The 24,042-nt window shown below is 36.1% G+C and overlaps 1 protein-coding gene across 2 annotated transcripts in view; it reads left to right on the plus strand.

The window, feature by feature from the left end:
- LOC137244157 (sphingomyelin phosphodiesterase) overlaps positions 1–24,042 on the plus strand; it is a 162,896-nt gene that overhangs the window by 127,311 nt on the left and 11,543 nt on the right. Inside the window, exon 7 of one of the 2 annotated variants that reach the window (XM_067772759.1) lies at positions 15–2,720. The exons of the other annotated variant lie outside the window; for it this stretch is intronic. Within the exon in view, the coding sequence (XP_067628860.1) occupies positions 15–72 (58 nt within the window). The 3' untranslated portion in view covers positions 73–2,720. Of the gene's footprint in view, positions 1–14; positions 2,721–24,042 lie in introns of those variants that run through there. 2 annotated transcript variants of the gene reach the window in all.

The raw sequence follows: 24,042 nt of genomic DNA on the forward strand, positions 1-24,042 counted from the left end.
TTATTCATATTTAGTTATAGTTTGATTTCATCAATCACGTACCTGCCCAAGTACCTATTGGGCTTCGGATGAAGAGCAATTCGGGCCAATGAAAATGCAACACTTCCATATCCAATGTAAAAAATATATTCCAAAACGAACGATAATGAGCTTTGCAGAAACAATTTATTCCCGGTTTGAAATTATTTATTTAGTTTTAGTTATGGACTTTATGTGTGTATGTATATACATAAGTATGTGTAAATGTAATATGTATGTATTTTCATTAATTTGTGATTATTAGAAATTTAAAGCTTACTTTTAAGTAGGAAAGAATAGGCCACACTAATTAATTTAAAACTCAACACAATTTTATTTACATATATAATTTATTATTGTTTTTTTTTTTTTCAAATTGCTTTTTTCTTAAATAATTTAATTTATTTTATTCAAAGTTTCAATGTTTTTACTTTACTATTGTTCCATTTTATTTCTAACATTTTCTTATAACATTTCACTGCTTAACTAATTTGTAAAACGGGCAATATAACATTAATCGCCAAAAACTTTCTTCAAAAGTTCGAATCATAAGAAAACATGCAATGCTTTTTTGACTGCGATATATAGGGTATGGGAAAATGGAATAGGAAAGATAGAAAAGAAGGAGAAGATAATAAGAAAGGGAGGAAGAACCATTTTCAAAATGTAGGTAAGCCTACTTTCGATGAGGACAAGGGTATACTAGGTCTTAATATAAAAATCTTAGCCTGAGCTAATATATGTCACGCAAAAGCATATACATCCCCTGAAGCTTTAATGTTAGGGTGACAGAAAGTCCTGATCTTACGATAATTTTTAATTGTAGTCAATCGCAATGGGATAAGTTATTAGAAAGGGCTGGACTTTCGAAACAAAATTCTTACTCGGATCAGACTTTATAAGGTTGATTTACACCTGGATCGTTGATCTATTAATACATTATTTCGCAATTCACAAGTGCCTCGTATGCGTTGTAAAATCTTATCTTATAAGTTGTTTCCATGCTTTCCATATAAAATTTCATTTATGCTTAGCACATACGACGGTCACGGGATCAGTGATTTAAAAATGCTGTATTAATCTGTATTATAGCGAAGGCCTTGGGGAGTGTTATCGAGTTGATGGTCCTTTGGCGGATGCAGATCCGGTACCAAGCCCGACCATCTCGGGAACGATTTGTTATGACCACATGAGACCTCGCCAGAGCCTCGGCTATTAATGGAACAGGATTCGCCACGGATATGTGATGTTGACAATTGGGTTTAGAGAAGCTATGTATTGCGCTGGCAACCTGAAAGGGCTGCGCTACACAAACCCCTTGAATCCGGTATTTTCGTCGCCTCTACCACAGGCCTACCCGTTGGGTAGCTTTTCAGTCCTCGTTTATTTCTATTAATTGATTTGTTGTCACATCAACTCTACCACGTCCATTGTCCCCACATTGCGCTACAGTTAATACAATCTTATAGATACCGTGAGAAAAGATGTGAGCAGAACGTGGTAATACTACATTTTATAAATTAGATTTTGTTTCTTTCAATTTTATTAATTTTGCTCATCAAATACTAGTATCTTTTTTCTTTCACATTTTTTTGAATATTTAAATTTTTTTTTATTTTTATTTATGTAAATTCAATTTTTTTATATATTCATAAACTTTTTTTTTTTTTTATGAATTTTGTGGTTAGTTTTTAAGTAAATTTCTGTAGCAACAAGTAATAATTACCAACGTAGGATTCCTATAAAACCAAATATTTCGTACAATTTGCTATCTTAAAACAACAGTTAAAGTAGGATTAAAGTTTAAAACCAAAATTTAGCACAAAAAATCCCATCTGTTTATTTTGCGCTAAATGAATTGTTGCATATCAAGGTCACCTGAGTACGTTGTAAGCAAATATTGGGATATTAGAGCTATTTGTTTTCTTACTGTCCTATTCACTGTAAAGATATCAAGTTGCATCTAATTTGAAGCACGTTGCAAAAATAATACAATGAAAAATGAAATTGTTTTTGCAATAAAACAGTTTTTACGTTGGACTTAGGCGTTCTTGAAAATTGTCATATGGGAACCATAAGCCCGTAGTTGCGTTGTACCAATTACCAACGGTTTCTGCATTTGCTGTCGAAAGTCGCACGTTTCGACTTTTGAAGTTCCAACAAATTTGTTACAATCCGCTTCATTGGACTTAAGCAATTTTGACCTACAAATATGAAGGACTTAGTCAAATTAAAACAAATAGCAAAGATTAAATTCGCTTTTTTTAATCTTATTAGCACAATTTAGGCTCTTTCTGCGAAGTGCAAAATGCATCAAAAATCAAAAACTTAAAAAATTTCACCTGTGTGAACTTAAGCTATTATAATATGTAGGGACTCATAATAATTCATGGTAATGAACGAACGATGGGTTGATAAAAAATGGCATCAAAAACTGACACCGCTGCTTCATTTGGGGTCTTATCCTAGCTATAAATCGCCTTAAATGTAAAACCTGAAAAATGTACACTCATTGAAAACTCATTTGCACACACAATTTACACTTTAAATTTTCATGCGATTCTGTAAATTATTGTGTACATTTGTATGATTTTTAATAATCGGGGATTGCCCATATTGCTTTTTTTAAATGTATGAAAACATTTATTTGAAGCAATTTTTTTAATTTTATAATTTATTTAATAATTTGGGAAAAATTTAAACAACGTGACATCAGGACGGACAAGGCGACAGCTGTTTCGATTATACCTTGTAAATCTCTTCAAAGCCTTTTCTCCCGGGAGTGGGAGTCGAACTCGCACCCCTACGATAGTTGAAATGGTTGTAAACGCATTCAGCTACGTCATGCCTGTTGTGAAGTCTTTCCCAATTGCCTTCTTTTTGCATATTTTAATCTTTTACACATTGCATACTTCGTATGCAATTATGTGTTAAAGCTATGCTTGGTACGGCGGTTTTCAAAGAAACTTTGGTTTTGTTGTTGTTTTCGTTCTATTTATAGAACTACAACGAATTAACCAATTTTGTCTGTTTGTATGATTTTTAATAATCGGGGATTGCCCATATTGCTTTTTTTAAATGTATGAAAACATTTATTTGAAGCAATTTTTTTAATTTTATAATTTATTTAATAATTTGGGAAAAATTTAAACAACGTGACATCAGGACGGACAAGGCGACAGCTGTTTCGATTATACCTTGTAAATCTCTTCAAAGCCTTTTCTCCCGGGAGTGCGAGTCGAACTCGCACCCCTACGATAGTTGAAATGGTTGTAAACGCATTCAGCTACGTCATGCCTGTTGTGAAGTCTTTCCCAATTGCCTTCTTTTTGCATATTTTAATCTTTTACACATTGCATACTTCGTATGCAATTATGTGTTAAAGCTATGCTTGGTACGGCGGTTTTCAAAGAAACTTTGGTTTTGTTGTTGTTTTCGTTCTATTTATAGAACTACAACGAATTAACCAATTTTGTCTGTTTGTATGATTTTTAATAATCGGGGATTGCCCATATTGCTTTTTTTAAATGTATGAAAACATTTATTTGAAGCAATTTTTTTAATTTTATAATTTATTTAATAATTTGGGAAAAATTTAAACAACGTGACATCAGGACGGACAAGGCGACAGCTGTTTCGATTATACCTTGTAAATCTCTTCAAAGCCTTTTCTCCCGGGAGTGGGAGTCGAACTCGCACCCCTACGATAGTTGAAATGGTTGTAAACGCATTCAGCTACGTCATGCCTGTTGTGAAGTCTTTCCCAATTGCCTTCTTTTTGCATATTTTAATCTTTTACACATTGCATACTTCGTATGCAATTATGTGTTAAAGCTATGCTTGGTACGGCGGTTTTCAAAGAAACTTTGGTTTTGTTGTTGTTTTCGTTCTATTTATAGAACTACAACGAATTAACCAATTTTGTCTGTTTGTATGATTTTTAATAATCGGGGATTGCCCATATTGCTTTTTTTAAATGTATGAAAACATTTATTTGAAGCAATTTTTTTAATTTTATAATTTATTTAATAATTTGGGAAAAATTTAAACAACGTGACATCAGGACGGACAAGGCGACAGCTGTTTCGATTATACCTTGTAAATCTCTTCAAAGCCTTTTCTCCCGGGAGTGGGAGTCGAACTCGCACCCCTACGATAGTTGAAATGGTTGTAAACGCATTCAGCTACGTCATGCCTGTTGTGAAGTCTTTCCCAATTGCCTTCTTTTTGCATATTTTAATCTTTTACACATTGCATACTTCGTATGCAATTATGTGTTAAAGCTATGCTTGGTACGGCGGTTTTCAAAGAAACTTTGGTTTTGTTGTTGTTTTCGTTCTATTTATAGAACTACAACGAATTAACCAATTTTGTCTGTTTGTATGATTTTTAATAATCGGGGATTGCCCATATTGCTTTTTTTAAATGTATGAAAACATTTATTTGAAGCAATTTTTTTTAATTTTATAATTTATTTAATAATTTGGGAAAAATTTAAACAACGTGACATCAGGACGGACAAGGCGACAGCTGTTTCGATTATACCTTGTAAATCTCTTCAAAGCCTTTTCTCCCGGGAGTGGGAGTCGAACTCGCACCCCTACGATAGTTGAAATGGTTGTAAACGCATTCAGCTACGTTATGCCTGTTGTGAAGTCTTTCCCAATTGCCTTCTTTTTGCATATTTTAATCTTTTACACATTGCATACTTCGTATGCAATTATGTGTTAAAGCTATGCTTGGTACGGCGGTTTTCAAAGAAACTTTGGTTTTGTTGTTGTTTTCGTTCTATTTATAGAACTACAACGAATTAACCAATTTTGTCTGTTTGTATGATTTTTAATAATCGGGGATTGCCCATATTGCTTTTTTTAAATGTATGAAAACATTTATTTGAAGCAATTTTTTTAATTTTATAATTTATTTAATAATTTGGGAAAAATTTAAACAACGTGACATCAGGACGGACAAGGCGACAGCTGTTTCGATTATACCTTGTAAATCTCTTCAAAGCCTTTTCTCCCGGGAGTGGGAGTCGAACTCGCACCCCTACGATAGTTGAAATGGTTGTAAACGCATTCAGCTACGTCATGCCTGTTGTGAAGTCTTTCCCAATTGCCTTCTTTTTGCATATTTTAATCTTTTACACATTGCATACTTCGTATGCAATTATGTGTTAAAGCTATGCTTGGTACGGCGGTTTTCAAAGAAACTTTGGTTTTGTTGTTGTTTTCGTTCTATTTATAGAACTACAACGAATTAACCAATTTTGTCTGTTTGTATGATTTTTAATAATCGGGGATTGCCCATATTGCTTTTTTTAAATGTATGAAAACATTTATTTGAAGCAATTTTTTTAATTTTATAATTTATTTAATAATTTGGGAAAAATTTAAACAACGTGACATCAGGACGGACAAGGCGACAGCTGTTTCGATTATACCTTGTAAATCTCTTCAAAGCCTTTTCTCCCGGGAGTGGGAGTCGAACTCGCACCCCTACGATAGTTGAAATGGTTGTAAACGCATTCAGCTACGTCATGCCTGTTGTGAAGTCTTTCCCAATTGCCTTCTTTTTGCATATTTTAATCTTTTACACATTGCATACTTCGTATGCAATTATGTGTTAAAGCTATGCTTGGTACGGCGGTTTTCAAAGACTCCCACTCCCGGGAGAAAAGGCTTTGAAGAGATTTACAAGGTATAATCGAAACAGCTGTCGCCTTGTCCGTCCTGATGTCACGTTGTTTAAATTTTTCCCAAATTATTAAATAAATTATAAAATTAAAAAAATTGCTTCAAATAAATGTTTTCATACATTTAAAAAAAGCAATATGGGCAATCCCCGATTATTAAAAATCATACAAACAGACAAAATTGGTTAATTCGTTGTAGTTCTATAAATAGAACGAAAACAACAACAAAACCAAAGTTTCTTTGAAAACCGCCGTACCAAGCATAGCTTTAACACATAATTGCATACGAAGTATGCAATGTGTAAAAGATTAAAATATGCAAAAAGAAGGCAATTGGGAAAGACTTCACAACAGGCATGACGTAGCTGAATGCGTTTACAACCATTTCAACTATCGTAGGGGTGCGAGTTCGACTCCCACTCCCGGGAGAAAAGGCTTTGAAGAGATTTACAAGGTATAATCGAAACAGCTGTCGCCTTGTCCGTCCTGATGTCACGTTGTTTAAATTTTTCCCAAATTATTAAATAAATTATAAAATTAAAAAAATTGCTTCAAATAAATGTTTTCATACATTTAAAAAAAGCAATATGGGCAATCCCCGATTATTAAAAATCATACAAACAGACAAAATTGGTTAATTCGTTGTAGTTCTATAAATAGAACGAAAACAACAACAAAACCAAAGTTTCTTTGAAAACCGCCGTACCAAGCATAGCTTTAACACATAATTGCATACGAAGTATGCAATGTGTAAAAGATTAAAATATGCAAAAAGAAGGCAATTGGGAAAGACTTCACAACAGGCATGACGTAGCTGAATGCGTTTACAACCATTTCAACTATCGTAGGGGTGCGAGTTCGACTCCCACTCCCGGGAGAAAAGGCTTTGAAGAGATTTACAAGGTATAATCGAAACAGCTGTCGCCTTGTCCGTCCTGATGTCACGTTGTTTAAATTTTTCCCAAATTATTAAATAAATTATAAAATTAAAAAAATTGCTTCAAATAAATGTTTTCATACATTTAAAAAAAGCAATATGGGCAATCCCCGATTATTAAAAATCATACAAACAGACAAAATTGGTTAATTCGTTGTAGTTCTATAAATAGAACGAAAACAACAACAAAACCAAAGTTTCTTTGAAAACCGCCGTACCAAGCATAGCTTTAACACATAATTGCATACGAAGTATGCAATGTGTAAAAGATTAAAATATGCAAAAAGAAGGCAATTGGGAAAGACTTCACAACAGGCATGACGTAGCTGAATGCGTTTACAACCATTTCAACTATCGTAGGGGTGCGAGTTCGACTCCCACTCCCGGGAGAAAAGGCTTTGAAGAGATTTACAAGGTATAATCGAAACAGCTGTCGCCTTGTCCGTCCTGATGTCACGTTGTTTAAATTTTTCCCAAATTATTAAATAAATTATAAAATTAAAAAAATTGCTTCAAATAAATGTTTTCATACATTTAAAAAAAGCAATATGGGCAATCCCCGATTATTAAAAATCATACAAACAGACAAAATTGGTTAATTCGTTGTAGTTCTATAAATAGAACGAAAACAACAACAAAACCAAAGTTTCTTTGAAAACCGCCGTACCAAGCATAGCTTTAACACATAATTGCATACGAAGTATGCAATGTGTAAAAGATTAAAATATGCAAAAAGAAGGCAATTGGGAAAGACTTCACAACAGGCATGACGTAGCTGAATGCGTTTACAACCATTTCAACTATCGTAGGGGTGCGAGTTCGACTCCCACTCCCGGGAGAAAAGGCTTTGAAGAGATTTACAAGGTATAATCGAAACAGCTGTCGCCTTGTCCGTCCTGATGTCACGTTGTTTAAATTTTTCCCAAATTATTAAATAAATTATAAAATTAAAAAAATTGCTTCAAATAAATGTTTTCATACATTTAAAAAAAGCAATATGGGCAATCCCCGATTATTAAAAATCATACAAACAGACAAAATTGGTTAATTCGTTGTAGTTCTATAAATAGAACGAAAACAACAACAAAACCAAAGTTTCTTTGAAAACCGCCGTACCAAGCATAGCTTTAACACATAATTGCATACGAAGTATGCAATGTGTAAAAGATTAAAATATGCAAAAAGAAGGCAATTGGGAAAGACTTCACAACAGGCATGACGTAGCTGAATGCGTTTACAACCATTTCAACTATCGTAGGGGTGCGAGTTCGACTCCCACTCCCGGGAGAAAAGGCTTTGAAGAGATTTACAAGGTATAATCGAAACAGCTGTCGCCTTGTCCGTCCTGATGTCACGTTGTTTAAATTTTTCCCAAATTATTAAATAAATTATAAAATTAAAAAAATTGCTTCAAATAAATGTTTTCATACATTTAAAAAAAGCAATATGGGCAATCCCCGATTATTAAAAATCATACAAACAGACAAAATTGGTTAATTCGTTGTAGTTCTATAAATAGAACGAAAACAACAACAAAACCAAAGTTTCTTTGAAAACCGCCGTACCAAGCATAGCTTTAACACATAATTGCATACGAAGTATGCAATGTGTAAAAGATTAAAATATGCAAAAAGAAGGCAATTGGGAAAGACTTCACAACAGGCATGACGTAGCTGAATGCGTTTACAACCATTTCAACTATCGTAGGGGTGCGAGTTCGACTCCCACTCCCGGGAGAAAAGGCTTTGAAGAGATTTACAAGGTATAATCGAAACAGCTGTCGCCTTGTCCGTCCTGATGTCACGTTGTTTAAATTTTTCCCAAATTATTAAATAAATTATATTGTGTACATTGTTTTGCTGAATGAGCGCTGAATGTAAAAGTCTTATGTCAGTGAGAAAATATTCATCAAACGCCATGAAAACAAAAAAGTCATTCTGCAACAGTGCGTATGAGTTTTGAATGTACACTGGCTGCAAAGAAAACTCACGAAGTTTTTATCAGTAAGTTTTTTTGTTCACAGTTTTGCTTTACAGAATCAGAATTTCAAAGTTTACACAATCTCTTGTGTACATTTTAAAACTCACAGTTAGCGAATAGGGCCCCTGATATGCACATTTTCTTACGGACAATGCTTAGTGCACATAACGGATCGATCGTTTACAAAAACTTCATCAAAAACTGAAAATACCACTTCATTTGGGGTTTTAACTTTATACAAAATTTGTTCGAATTGTAATTCTAGCTGCTGCTTCCAAGAAATTGCCTATTCGTGCACATATTACTTGGATATGAAGTTTTAATCCATTTGGGCACAAATTTAGTTACGTTTTACTTGAAATTTCAATATAATTTTTAAGTTTTTACTATCAAAAATTAACTACTTTAGATGTGCATACGGTCCAATATGCCTACAATCATACAGATATTTATTCACACTCATATACATTTTTGTTTACGCGTAGTGAAATATAAATATCAGAGCTGGGAAAAATGCATACATTTTTGAAATAATATGCATTTTAATGCTAATGTAAAAAAGCATGCTCAAAATTTAATGCTCGTGGTCAGGAGATGGACAATGTAATATTTCAGCATAATACCTTTATGAATATGAAAGTTATTACACAAACGTGAGATATGCCAACATCAATGATTTAAAATTTAATTAAATCAAACAAAAAAATGCATCGAAATTTTCCATGAACATTAAATTTCAAAAAAGCAATGCATTAAGCATTTACGTTACTTCAATTCTTCAATGGAACATTGATGAAAAAAAAAAAATTAATGCAATTTTCCCAGCTCTCATACATATATGTGTACTCAAATATTTATAAAAACCCTAGTCCGAAAACCTAAAGGTCCGTCAAGAAAAACTCTAATGATCGACGGTATTTTATTCAGATCTTCGCTCCTAAAGATATGTTTTAACAACTTTGTTTGGTTGTAAGCTTTTAAAATAGGCTACGGAATTTTATTCCCAACACGCTTGAAACCTATTGCCAGCTTTTCAAATCTTAATATATAAAAAAACACGTGTCAAAAGTTTGAGGCCAATGGACTCCTAAACTGCTGAACCGATTTTGAATTTGTTTTGCATTCCGTGTGTAGTTTGATCTAACTTAAAATATAGGATAGTTATATCTCAGTTTATAGTCGCAATATTATTTCATTGCAATTTTTTTTATTTGTTTATACGTAATATTAAAATGTTACGTATACACAGTGGCACTCATATTTTCAGGTGGTGCGGATATACTTCCGTGTAATTGCTTGGTGTTTAATTAAACAACCTGCTTATCAATAAAAAATATTATAGCGAATCATATCAAGTATAGCACATCAACAGGTCCGTCGAGAGGGGGGGGGGGGGTTCTGAGGGGGCCCGCGATTTAGAGGTACTATGACATTTTTTTAATACAGGAGAGTCTTTAGTTGTTCCATGTGCAATTTTTAAGCCGAATTTCAAAAGCAACGAAAATCTGCATTTCGTTTTAAGATTATAGTGAAGTGTGAAAAATAAAAATCTATATATATAAAAAGAAAGGCTAAAATGTGTGTTAGTTGGTCACCGGTGTTTGAAGAGATGCGTCGGTCGATTTTGTTCAAACTTTCACACAAGTTGCGTAAACCTCACGCGGTGGTTACTACAGGTACAGGGTCTCGAGATATAGGCCAAAACGTGGGCCAGTGAATGCTTACACAGTGTTTATACAATATGGATGTCAAATGAAAGCTGTTGATGAATGCTTTGGTACAGAGTGATATATTATCCAGAGACGGATTGGCAATGGGATTAGGACAAGGACTGGGACTGAGACTCGGAGTGGGACTGGGATTGGAATAAAATACATACCACCCTCTGGGACAGGCAATAAGGGATGCAGAAGAATGAGAAGGAATTGAGAGAAGAGAAAAGAGAGAAGGAGCAGGAGAAGGAGATTGAGAAAGAGTGAGACAAAGATGGAGATAGATGAAGCGAAAGGGACGGAGGGAGGAGTGAATAAAAGGATTAGGAAAAAGTGAAGAGGGGGAGGAGGGCAGAGTCAGTCGGAAAAAGCTTATTAAAATGTATGCAGATAGGCCAAATTTAGGGCAGGACAACGTCTGCCGGGTCTTCTAGTTTTAAATAAATTTAAATTATTTAATGCAACAAAGATTTAAAATGCTTGTTCATTTGTAGAACTATTTACGGCAAAGTAAAGCCTAAGGTTTTGTCTCTTGGAGCATGTCATATAAGGTAAAAACTAATGTGGGGTGTAGCCTAGAAAATCTATGAAATAGGGATCTATCAAAGTAGGCTTTGAACATTGGTGCGGAGATAATTTTTCTTATAAAACTGGGTTAAGTGTGGAAACAAATATTGTAAAAACCTTCAGTCAACCAAAAAATATTAAATTTAAGCTTTAGTAGCCTTTTCATTACCATTTTTCCTTCTACAGTAAAGAGCTGACTTAATAATTTTTATTAGTTTGAAATTGCTTGTTTGGAAAAAGGTATCAAACGATTTGTGATTAATCACTCGAGTGATTAATAAAGAAAATAATTACCGTAACTCGTCTTATGTTAATAATTATATACGCCGTATATTCTTATTATTCGATTGATCGAACAGTGTAAGCTTTGTCCCACCCGTGACAAAAAGGTGCAATTTGTTCTTTTATCATATACTTGCTATACAGTGTTAGAAATTCGTTTTAAACATATCCAATAATTCTCTTTTGACTTTGCAGTTTGCAGAAATCAATCAACAATGAAGTATGTCCGATCCGAGACAAGTACGCAGAAACAGTTGTTATAGGGTACGCTTACACATACACCGATAAACCGAAAAATTGCAATCAGCTGATGAAATCGGCCGGGCTGGTGTTGAAATTGCAAGCGATTATCGGCAGGCAGCATTTTTTGTTACATTTTACTTTTTCGAAAAAATACGCTTGCGTTTATGCTTTTATGTGCTTATCCCATAAAGGGCGGCTGTTTTGCAGACAATTAATCAATTTCTCAGTCCATCGCACAAATAATTAATTTTTCACAGTAAATGCACCCAATTTATCGGACCATAAAATTGAACACGCGCGAATTTATCGGCAGTGAAAAACGACAACGGCCGACAACAATTCGGTGATCGGTTGAAATGTAAACACGCTCATCTAAATAAATGTCTTTATTTTTATCGGCCGATTACGACCGACATCAGGCGATCCAAATCGGTGGCTGTGTAAGCGTACTCATAGACATTAGTTGAAGGCATTGCTTATATGCCTCATAATCGTAAAAAAAGATATCAGCTAATGATGTCCAGTAGAAATTTTAATTAAAATACGACATCTAAAATGGATTCTTTCATTGAATCTGAGTCAAAGCCGTAGAAAGTACACATTTTTAGAATTTTCTGTTACTCGTATTTATTTAGGCCACTAAATGATTCCAGGACGTGAACCATATTTGGAACCTTTGGAATACTTTAATTACTATTAACAAGTTCACTAGATGCTTTTAATTCGAATATGCCCCACCCGTGACAAATGCTGTCTTACCTGTGTTATTTATATTAGCCGTGTTTTTTAACACGCGTATATCCGTTTCCGCTTAAACTTTATATTGACTGCTAGTCGACAAACTATAAATACACCTCTGAAATTGCTGCGCATAAATGTTGTCCTACTACACGCATTATACTCAGATGTAACTGAAATATGTGTCTTTGTTTCACCCTCTACACTAATTCTATGTATTCTATGTGTGTCCACAATTCATCGCAACTGATTCAGCTATATGTTATACCCTATGGCCATCAGAGCGTTGCGTCTCCGCTTTTCGGTACACCCTGTTGCTGTAGCTAGTTGTTTAACCACAGCCGCTAGATGGGTCTCCTAAGCATTATCTAAGCGAAGATAGGCGTTTTTTAACACGCGCAAACGAAACGTATACGCGCATGTTAAAAAACACGGCTATTATAGCAATAAAATCATTTAAGAAAAATTAATAATTTTTACGCCATTTAATTTCTTAAATGTTTGTACATCTAAAAGTATTTAAACTAAACCATCTACTTCCATATGTTCGCAGAATTTTAATTCTATGGCCGTTTCCGCAGAAGTGTCAGCACAGAGCAAAAAAAGTAAACGCTTGTTCAGGAAAATGTCAATCGAAAAACGCATATGTTGTCCTCTACGACACAAAATACTGATTACATTATTTGACTAATATAGAAGATTTTTTTATAAACTTCAACAAATTGTTCATGATATAGATATTGTGACGAATATTAGCAACGCTAAGGGATACTATCATCTCTAAACCAATACTAAGCAGTGACTTGTATGCACATCAACAAATGGATCCTTGTGTATATACATGTGTCCATACAAAGCAGCGGAGAGCACAAACACATGCACATATCTGAGATACTCCCAAAAGTAGGCTATCATCGGTGGAAGTATCACTCACATATACACGCGCATATGAGAAGCTATAACGTGCATCTGTAGTTATGTTATATCTGGTAAATAAGTAGCAAATTTTAGAAATAGAAACGCCTAGAAATATGTCAACGAGGAAACCAAAAAGTATAAAAGCAGCACACAGCTGAGGCACGACGAATCAGTTTGATTTAAGCACGCTATCTGTTGAGCAGTAGAGGTGTTATTGTGAAGTACTTTAATAAAGGCCATTTTGCGTTTTGAATGGTGGAGTTATTTGTTCAACAGTTTAGTGATTCGAATGTTAGTAGAAGGTTGCACTAAATTCGTTAAAATATGAACGTAGCAAAATAATGAAATGATCCGTATATAAGCAAATAACTTGAGATGTTTTCAAAGTAAGTGACTTTCTGCAAGCGTTCGGACGCATTTTATATTTTAAGTTTTAAAAAATAAGTCATGGCGATGATTTTATGCGAGAAAATGTTAACACTAAATGGAATTTTTAGGTAACTGTATGGTCTCATCATTTTGTTTTTCAAAACGCATTAACAGTCAAGGTTGTAAGGATGTCAAAAACTGGAACGTCCGAGTGCTTATAGAAAATTTTCTCTTATATCCTTGTAAATTCATTTGAAACAGACTTTCTCATATCTAGGTAGTGAAGTCGAAAACCTAATTTTTCAAGATTTAGTGCGATTTTTGGAATAACTTTGCACATTTATAATAAAATATGAACATGCCATTTGTTACTTGCATTTAAAGTTCAGGGCTTATTACGAAAAAAAAGTGGACCGTCCGAACAGGTTCCGTTCGATTTTTGACCAACCAAAGATATCACTGTACAGATAAAATGTATGTGCCTTTATTTACCATACAGCATTTTCGGGGAGCATAAACCATTAGCAAAATTTTAAGAAAATATTATGATACCTTAAATATGAGGTACGTAAAGGAATTGGATAAGGGTCTACGAATGTCCTTTATAACAAAAAAAAAAATTCTGATCTAATACCTACTATAGTTTTTATACCCAAAAAAATGTGCCAGGATGGAACGTCCGTATCGCTGGAAACACCCATATATAATCTCACTAATGGATTGCATTTGTTTTTTGTCCCACCCGTGACAACTATAATACTTATTATAATTTACATATATACTCCTGTAGTAAAACATATGTATGTGTATGTGACTTGGAATCATCAAACAACCTTATTGTACGAAAACAAGTTTTCGAGAAAAACGCGTTTAGGGATTTGAATTATCGTGAAGCTTGTACTTTAAATGCGATTTGTGAAACCGGTTTGATCCATTGGAAAGAGCGTTAAATTTCCTATATCAATCACTCAAAAAGTGAAAAACGGTATTTTCGCACAATAGGGTCGTTTGATAATTCCAGGTCACATATTAATATAGGGGGCATATGCATCGAAACTTGCCTTGGGCCTGCATGCCTCAGTTATACTTATATGCACGAAGAAGCAGACATTTTTTTTTAAATAGGAACAGCTGGGATCAAAATTCAAAGTAATTTTTTATAAGTGTAAACCCAAAAGAGGTGGCGTTTTCAATTTTTCATGGAATTTTGGTAAACGATCGATCCTTTAAGTGTAATAAGTATTGAACGTACATATGTATAAAACTGTCAAAAAATGCATATTTTCCAAACAGGATCAGCTAAGATTTTCATTCAAATAGTTTTGTAATCGGGAAAAATCCCCCGACCCATCATACGTTCAGGACCACTGTCTGCTCAAAATACTTATCTATACAAATATAGTTCAAATTACTATTTACGTTAATCGATTTAAACTTTAAAAGTGCTATCTTGAAAATTTATAGGAGCTAACTTTCTTTGTTGCTACTTGTTGCCAAATTGTTAAATGTATAAAAAATCGTGTTGAAAATATAAACACATATGTACATAGTCATAAAATAAGCATTGCGATCCATGTTGAACACATACGTACGCACACCTGCAAATACACTCATACTATTAGCTCGATTTAAGTGAAATGTTAACAAACAAATAACTAAGTGCTTAATAAAATTTTATTTTTATAAACAAATATATCACAACTTGTATTTACATTTAACGATTGCAGGCAGCCATACGCATTAGCGTTATTTTATAAAATTTTGTGTTCGTAGATGTTGTTGGTGAAAGTTTGGATACCCCAGTTTGAGCAGTTTGATTTTTTGGTTTTGCAGAGGAATAACAGAATTCTGTGTTTGGCAGAGAAATTTAACGATTTGCACAATTTGTCAGTGCCATTAAAACAGCATCAAATTCGCGATCACAGTTGGGGGACCACTGTACAGTTTGAATACAATATGTTTATCAAAGACGCGATCCACAAATACGGTAGCACCTGGGTCCATTTAAAGTCCTAATTGATTAGCCACCACTATCTTTGCAGAGTTATAACAGAATTTTTGTGTTTTGCAGAAGAATAACGGAATTCTTGTGTTTTGGCAGAGGAATAACAGAATTCTTGTGCTTGGCAGAGGAATAATCATCATCCCCATCACAATCATCATGACTTCAAACCAGGCATGCTTAACGAACGAAACGATATCATTTCGTTACGATAATCAACGCTAATAAACGAAACGAAGTCACTTCGTTTCGTTTATTAACGTTAAGATCGTCAAATTAACGTTAATTTGTCGTTCTTAACGTTAATAAACGAAACGAAATGACTTCGTTTCGTTTATTAACGTTGATTATCGTAACGAAATGATATCGTTTCGTTCGTTAAGCATGCCTGCTTCAAACATATTGTAGCAATGCAACAATGTAAGTAATAACAGAATTCTTGTGCTGTGCTTTGCAGCGTAAGAGAGTAAAGTAGTACCAAATATTATCGAAAATAAAGATGTTGCAGGGACGAAAAATCGTGTGAAGCAAGCTTCACAAAACCAAATATTATCGAAAATAAAGATGTTGCATGCGCGAACTTCAGTGGAAAGCAGCGGAGTGTAACAAAATTTTAGTAGGTCACTTCCACCACACCAAAAACTTTAACACAAATTTTAACATAATCTAAGCACAGAAATACACTGATTGTAGTTTTAGAGTGAAAAATGTAAATTCTGAACACATTAGCTGAATCTTAAACTTTATATGGGATGCTAAGCGACAAACTTTAAATACACCTCTGAAATTGCTGCGCATAAAATTTGTCCCACTAAATTTCAATACGCATTATACTCAGATGTAACTGAAATATGTGTCTATGTTTCACCCTCTACACTAATTCTATGTATTCTATGCGTGTCCACAATTCATCGCAACTGATTCAGCTATATGTTATACCCTATGGCCATCAGAGGGTTGTGTCTCCGCTTTTCGGTACACCCTGTGCTGTAGCTAGTTATTTAACCACTGCCGCTAGATGGGTCTCCTAAGCATTATCTAAGCGAGGATAAGCGTTTTTTTTTACGCGCAAACGTAAACGTATACGCGGTGAAAAAAAAACACGGCTTTAGACTAGGGAACTCCCACCCTACCATTCCGCACCCACTGAAGAATTTTAGTTATTGTCCAAAAAGAAAGCAAATTATTTTTCCGAGGATACCGCTATTCATCCAAGGATACCGCCCTCTAAATCATAAGCAGTCTATGTGGATATCATTGCGTAACTCATGGGTGAAAATCCCGTACTCCTTGGATCATCTACTGGCAGTTCTTTGTACGGGCCTTCGCAACTGCACCAAATGGATGGAACAACTTTCCGCCGGTGAGGGTTGCATAACAGCACAAAATTTCCCTCCAAGAAACCTTCCGAATTATTGTTCTTGTCGTACCTGTGTTTCATCCTACTACTCATTATCCTGGACCGTTCACCCACACTCTGTTGTTTGGCCAATGAACTACTTCGCAGAGCTTGATCTTGACGGTTCACCACAGTAGTGCGCCCTGGCTTGAAACCAGCCTTGCATTCTTTCTGCGAAATTCTCTCCTTCATTTTAGTTCGTCTATTTCGGTTTGTCAATGCAAGTTTTCTTCCCGCAGGTACCTTCGCTATTGATTTGTGTGTTCCGTTCGTTTCACTAATCTTTGCCCGGCCTTCTGGCTTTGACTTTCGTGGTCTTTGTCGAGTCTCCTCCACCAGCACTCGCTTACTGCTGAACCCTTGTTTAAAACTGAAGTAAAGTGGCACATCCATGTTCTTATACTGCATAATCCTTCTCTGCATATCGATCCTGATGTCATAGTCAACTAAGAAATCCACTCCTAATATGACTTCATCAACGATCTCTGCCACAACGAATTTGTGTAGATCCATGACCTTCCCAATTACGACTTCACTTACCACTTCTCCCTGGACTTGGTTATATTCGCCAGTAACCGTACGCAATCTTGCTCCAGGTAATAGCTTTACTCTCCTGTTGACCACATCAGGTCGTATTAAAGAATGAGATGCGCCCGTATTTACAGTCAGTACACGCTCGATTTTCTTCCCATTTGCGAGATAGAGATTATGGCGCATTCAATTGAGGGAGTCAGTCGTCGCCCCTTACGGCTGACTCGCTTTAGTTTAATGATTGAGTGGACTTGGAGATTTGCTCATCTCCTTCAGCTCTGTGTTTATGGCCACCCACATTGTTCGAACTTTTGGGACCGGTGCTGCAATGACGTTCAATCTGACCTGGGTTGCCGCACTTTAAACATTTCATAACTCCGGCATTTTTCTGTTGTGATTCCTTCAGTGCTTACACGATGAGCTTTGTATGCTGGTTTAGTGAGGCAGTTTCCTGAGTCAATGCATGTGATACAGTTTCTGCGAATGTTAGCTTTCGGTTTGCGTATGTGGCTCGCTTCGTTTCGACGTCCCTTATGCCATTCATAAAGCTCTGAATTTTTACCCTTTCGGTGTATTCCACGAGTGGGTCGGCATTCGCCAAATGTGCAAGCCTTTCGACATCTGACGCAAACTCCTGCAAAGTCTCATTAGCTTTTTGGTAGCGGTTTGGCAACTCTATTTGGTATGTCTGCTTCCTGTGTTCGCTTCCGTATCGCCTCTCTAGAGCACCCATCAAAGATTCTTTCAATGCCACGAATAGTGCAGCAACTTTATCTTCAGCATTCCAGGTGTTCACTGTTGCGGTCTTATCAAACTGGAGCTTAAACACCTGGAAAGGAACAGAGCCGTAAAAGATGGAGTGTTTACCTTCGTATTGCTTGCTGAAACAATTGGGCGATTTAGTTGCAGCTCCTGTATACGACCTTTTAAAACATCTACCTCAGCTTCGATTTTGTTCTCAAACTGCATTATTTTTTCGTCCATACGGGCTTCTAATTGTGCAGAGATATGCGATGGTACCTGTGCCGAAATTTGTCCCGACATTTCGGATATACATGCCTCTTGTGCTTCAATCCTGGATGCTATTTGTGACTACATTTCTGATATACGTGTCTCCTGTGATTCCATCATGGATGCTAAACGTGTCTCTTGCGATTCCAGCGGGATGCCATATATGCCTTCAGTTCTTCCAGTTGAGTTTCCATCTTGGATGTAATCTGTGTCGACATTTCTGAAACGCGTGCCTCCTGTGCTTCTATCTTGGATGTTATACTTTCTCTTATACGTGATTCCTGGGTTTCCATTTTTGTCGATATCTGTGATAACTCGGACTTCCGTTCTTCTCTTCCAATTTTGTTAATGCCGCGTCCGCATCAAGATGAAAGACATACTCGTCCACATTAATTCCTTGCGACTCCATTACCTCTCGTAGCCATGCTTGAAGTTCGATCTTATTGCCGGTTGTATTCAATCCACGGTTCTTCAACTCCTTTTTCAGTTGCTGGATCTTTAATTCACTCAACTTTGCCATGTCCAAGTTGTATTCAAAATCTTCGGAATTTATTCAACAATTCCTCTTCTGACACAAAATTGTAACGAATTTAGGGAAATTCTATGAAACGCCGATGGATGATTTACGTCAGGCATCGGCAAATTGGAAATGCAGATGTGTTAGTGAGAGCGAGATAATCGCTCTTGATGCATCGGGGTTTGCGTAGTTCATTCGCTTATGCAACAAGACAAGATCGTTTGTTATTATATTGTAACGAATTTGCTTGCAAATCCTCTTATTTGCAATCCTCTGCTAAGTTCGAATCACTAAACTGTTGAATAAATAACTCCAATTTGTAATAATGCAAAATGGCCTTTATTAAAGTACTTCACAATACACTCAAACTGTGCAACGAATAGCTTGCTTAATAACCACACTGATTGATAGCTAAATGAAACTCTACTATTCAAAATAATACTGCTATTGCTCGCTAGATATCGTCTTAATCGCAACTGCTTGACAACTCAAATCAAACTGAATTCTTCTTACTCGCTTGTGCCGCTTTTATAGTTTACGCTGCATACATCTAGGCTCTTCTATTTCCAGAACTTACCAACTATATTCCTGTGTGTATAGTTCTCATATAGTTTCTACTTGTTTACAATTGTCTACTTTTTAGCGCTTCTCAGCTGTACATATGTGAGTTTGTAGTTTACAGTCTCCCGCACACACATAAGCGTATAAGTAAATTCATCTGTGTGTGACATCTCATCTCTCGCTGCCTTGTATGTAAATGTTGCTCGTCGGAATGTGTACATATGTGTAGACGCAATTATTGATTCGTTTATGTAGATACATGTTAACATGGCATATGTTAACAATTGCTACAACAATAAATGATTAATAAGCAATAATAAATACAGGTAAAGCGGATATGCAACTCTCGTTGCACAATATTTCACAAAAAGCTCAAGAAGCAATGTCAGCAAAATTAGCTTGAATTTATTTAGAGCGGAAGTTCAATACTTTCCCACAAAATTGCCAGACGCGAAGTCAGCAAATTAAAGCTCCAATTCATTTAAACAGGAAGCCCAACATGCGCAACTAAAGTTGGCTAATTCGCGGAATAGCAAAACGCAGCAGCAACGCCAGCGGAGTCGGCCAATTAATTAAGCTTAGTTATAAGTTAATGATTTTTGTAAAGTTAGTTATACTTTTGATGTGACTCAATAAAGGTCGTAAAGACCCTAAAAATATATTTTTTTGGATTTCTCAACAAAAGAATCCTTAACTGGCGCCCAACGTGGGGCCTACGGTTGTTCGCGGGTTGTAAAAGTAGTGATTAAATCCTTTAGATTCCGTTCAAAAAAACACTAAACAAAAAACCGTGTAAAATCGCGCGAATAATAAAGCGTGCAATATTCGAGTGGAATACGTTAAGAAAAGGAAAAACGAAAAAGCAACGAAAGCAGCAACCGAGGCCAGAGGATAGAAGCAGCGTATATCGGCCCCCCAGTAGACCGACCAAGGACAAAAAGGAGACGCCCAGTCGTCAGCCGGTACGCGAAGGACCTTCCCCAAAAAAATGGAGAAGCTAGCAATGTAAGTTAAGTTTAGAAATAAGTAAGTGAAAAAATTTGTGAAATAAAAATTTTTAAGTAAATGAATAGTAGATTACTAAGGAAATCGTTTGAAAAGTGTAGTTGAAAAAAAATCTTATTTTGAAGTTAAAAGTAAAACGAAAAATTAATTAGAGAAATTTTATTGGATAAACGAAAAATTGCAAAGCAAAATCTGCGAAAAAAGTATTCGCCTTAGAATTAAAATTTTAGGAATAGTAACAAGCCTCTATTGAGAGCTAGATTGATAAAAAGTAAAATAAAAAGAGTGTAGAATTAACCCTTTGTGAATAATTAGTGACAACACCGAGAAAATTTTATGATAAAAGTAAATCAATTACCAAAATTTAAATAAGAAGAAGAAAGAAGTGATAAATTTATTCTTGTGAAAAACTTAAAGAAAGGTTTTATACTTTAGATTTTCAATTGGTTCGGTTCATTGAATTTCACTATTAATAAAAGAAATTAATTATATCAAATAAATTTAGCAGTTGAAATGAATCCAAACAACCTCGTTCGTCCACCAATCTTGAACGCACCCCAAGCTCCAGCTGCACCTTCTGGTCAGCAAGCTCCTCGTAACCCCAATGCGTTTTCAATGGAAGAACTTACAAATATTGTCTCAGGACTTGTCACCAACATCCTGAAAACCGAAGGGCGTAACCTAGTTCAAGCCGCCCTAAATCCTAACGCGAATTTTTCGAACTTTACGGACATTACAATCGATACAAATTTAACCGGTAATGTTTCCGAACTTGACAAAATTCCGGATGTCGTAAGATGTCTTCGGGAATTCTCTGGAAAACCAGGAGAATTCACATCTTGGAGGAAAAGTGTGGACAGAATCCTCCAAATATACGAGCCTCAAAGAGGAACTCCCAAATACTATGGCATACTTAATGTCATACGAAATAAAATTGTGGGCAACGCCGATGTCGCCCTGGAGTCGTACAACACTCCATTAGACTGGCAGGCCATATCAAAATGCCTGACACTACATTACGCGGACAAGCGCGACCTTGGTACCCTCGAGTACCAAATGACTTCACTCGTACAGGGTAACCTTACGATCCAAGAGTTTTACCAACGGGTATACTCTCATTTGTCCTTAATATTAAATAAACTAGGCTGCATGGAAGTCGGCACAGAAGCTATGCACCTACTAACCCGCACTTATAGGGATAAAGCCCTAGACACTTTTGTCCGTGGCCTCAAAGGAGATCTCCCCAGACTCCTAGGAATGAGAGAACCGGCGGACCTCCCTCAGGCACTCCACCTGTGCCTTAAACTAGAAAATCAGAATTTCAGGTCACATTATGCTCTAAGCAATAATGGCCAAGGTAGAAAGCCGCAGGAATTTCGACCACCTTTGCCTCCTAGAAGGCTAAATAATGAATTCTACCCAGAATTGGCATACATGCCCCAACCCAGGTTGTACGCAACCAACCCATACCAACCACCACAGGTAAGTGATCAAGGCCAACGTCCACAACCAGCTAATCATTATGGTCAGCAACCAAACTATCCACCACCGAGGCCCTTTCAGAAGCCTCAGCCCCGTCCAGAACCCATGGACATAGACCAGTCACCAAGAACGCGCAACATAAATTATATGAATAGGCCGCGTCCTAATGACCCAACTAACAAAAGACCCCCTATCGGAAACCCTCCAGCACCAGTTCCCCCAAACAAAATCCAAAGGAACTTCCATATAGATGCCGACCAACCTGAGGAATATTCCCCTACCATGACTAACGACGACCAGACAAATGCAGATTATTACAACAACGAATCTGATACCACTCCTGACAACTGCGACGAACAACACAAGGACAATTACCTAGACACAACAGACCTACATTTTTTAGGATGAACCACTCTTCGCTGCCTTACTTCCAGTGCAAACTGAAGAGTGGAGAAACTGTAAAATTTTTAATAGATACAGGATCTACAAAAAACTATATACAGCCCTCCATTGTTCCCAATCCAATCAGAAACGACAAAATTTTTTTTGCAAAATCAATAGCGGGAGACATCGAAATCAAAGAACACACCTATCTCAATCTTTTTAACGCCGATAACAAATTGAAATTTTACCTCCTCCCCACATTAAAATCCTTCCATGGTATCCTCGGAAACGACAGCCTCAAGGAACTCGAAGCTGTGATCCACGTCAAGGATGACTTTATGGAAATAAAAGGAAACACAAGAATTAGGATAAAACAGTTAGCTTCGGGATCAATTAACAAAATTGACCTTAAGGAGGACAACATGTCACCAAGTCAGAAAAGTAAAATCAATAATCTAGTAGAAAAATTTTCTAGTCTCTTCGCGGAACCCAACGATAAACTTACATACACCACTAAAGTCGTAGGCGAAATCAGAACCAATAAAGATACTCCTGTTTATACACGATACTATCCCTACCCCATGTCGCTTAAAAGCGAAGTTGAATCCCAAATAAACAAAATGCTAGACGACGGCATTATTCGACCATCAAGGTCACCTTACAACTCACCCGTTTGGGTGGTAGCGAAAAAGCCTGACTCCCAAGGCAACAAGCAGTATCGAGTCGTTATCGACTATCGCAAGCTTAACGCGATTACTGTAGCAGACCGCTACCCAATACCTCAGATAAATGAAGTATTGTCTCAGCTCGGGAAAAATAAATTTTTTTCCGTGTTAGACCTAAAAAGCGGATTTCATCAAATCCCGCTCAAGGAATCCGATATTGAGAAAACGGCTTTCTCAATCAATAATGGAAAGTACGAGTTCACGAGATTGCCATTCGGACTCAAAAATGCCCCGTCAATATTCCAGCGAACCCTAGATGACATTCTTCGTCATCACATCGGCAAACTATGCTACGTCTATATCGATGACATAGTCGTCTTCAGCAACTCTGAAGAAGAGCACGCTCTCCACTTACAGCAAATTTTTAAAACTCTAGAAGACTCTAACATGAAGATCCAACTCGATAAATGCCATTTTTTCAAGGACTCTGTAGAGTTCCTAGGATTCATTATTTCCTCAAGAGGAATTACAAAGAACCCCGCAAAGGTTGAAGCAATATCAAAAATACCTTACCCAAAAACCATTAAGCAACTTCGCTCATTCTTAGGCCTTTCCGGCTACTACCGCCGCTTCATTAAAGATTACGCCATGTTGGCTAAACCCCTAACGATACTCTTAAGAGGGGAAGAAGGGCGTATATCCAAAAACAAATCAGCTAAAATAAATATCGAACTAAATGAAGAAGGAAAAGATGCTTTCAATAAAATAAAAAAATCTCTTATGTCTGACGATGTCATACTTGCATACCCTGACTTCAGCAAAGATTTCCATTTAACAACCGATGCCTCTAATTATGCAATTGGTGCAGTCCTTTCTCAGGATAAAAAACCTATCGCATTCATTTCAAGAACACTCAACAAAACAGAAGAAGCCTATGCTACAAACGAGAAAGAGTTTTTAGCTATAATATGGGCCCTAAACAATTTCAGGAACTATCTTTACGGCTCAGCAAAAGTAAAAATATTT

The sequence above is a fragment of the Eurosta solidaginis genome, chromosome 3 (genome assembly GCF_040869045.1).
Source record: "Eurosta solidaginis isolate ZX-2024a chromosome 3, ASM4086904v1, whole genome shotgun sequence".
Taxonomy (NCBI): Eukaryota; Metazoa; Arthropoda; class Insecta; order Diptera; family Tephritidae; genus Eurosta; species Eurosta solidaginis.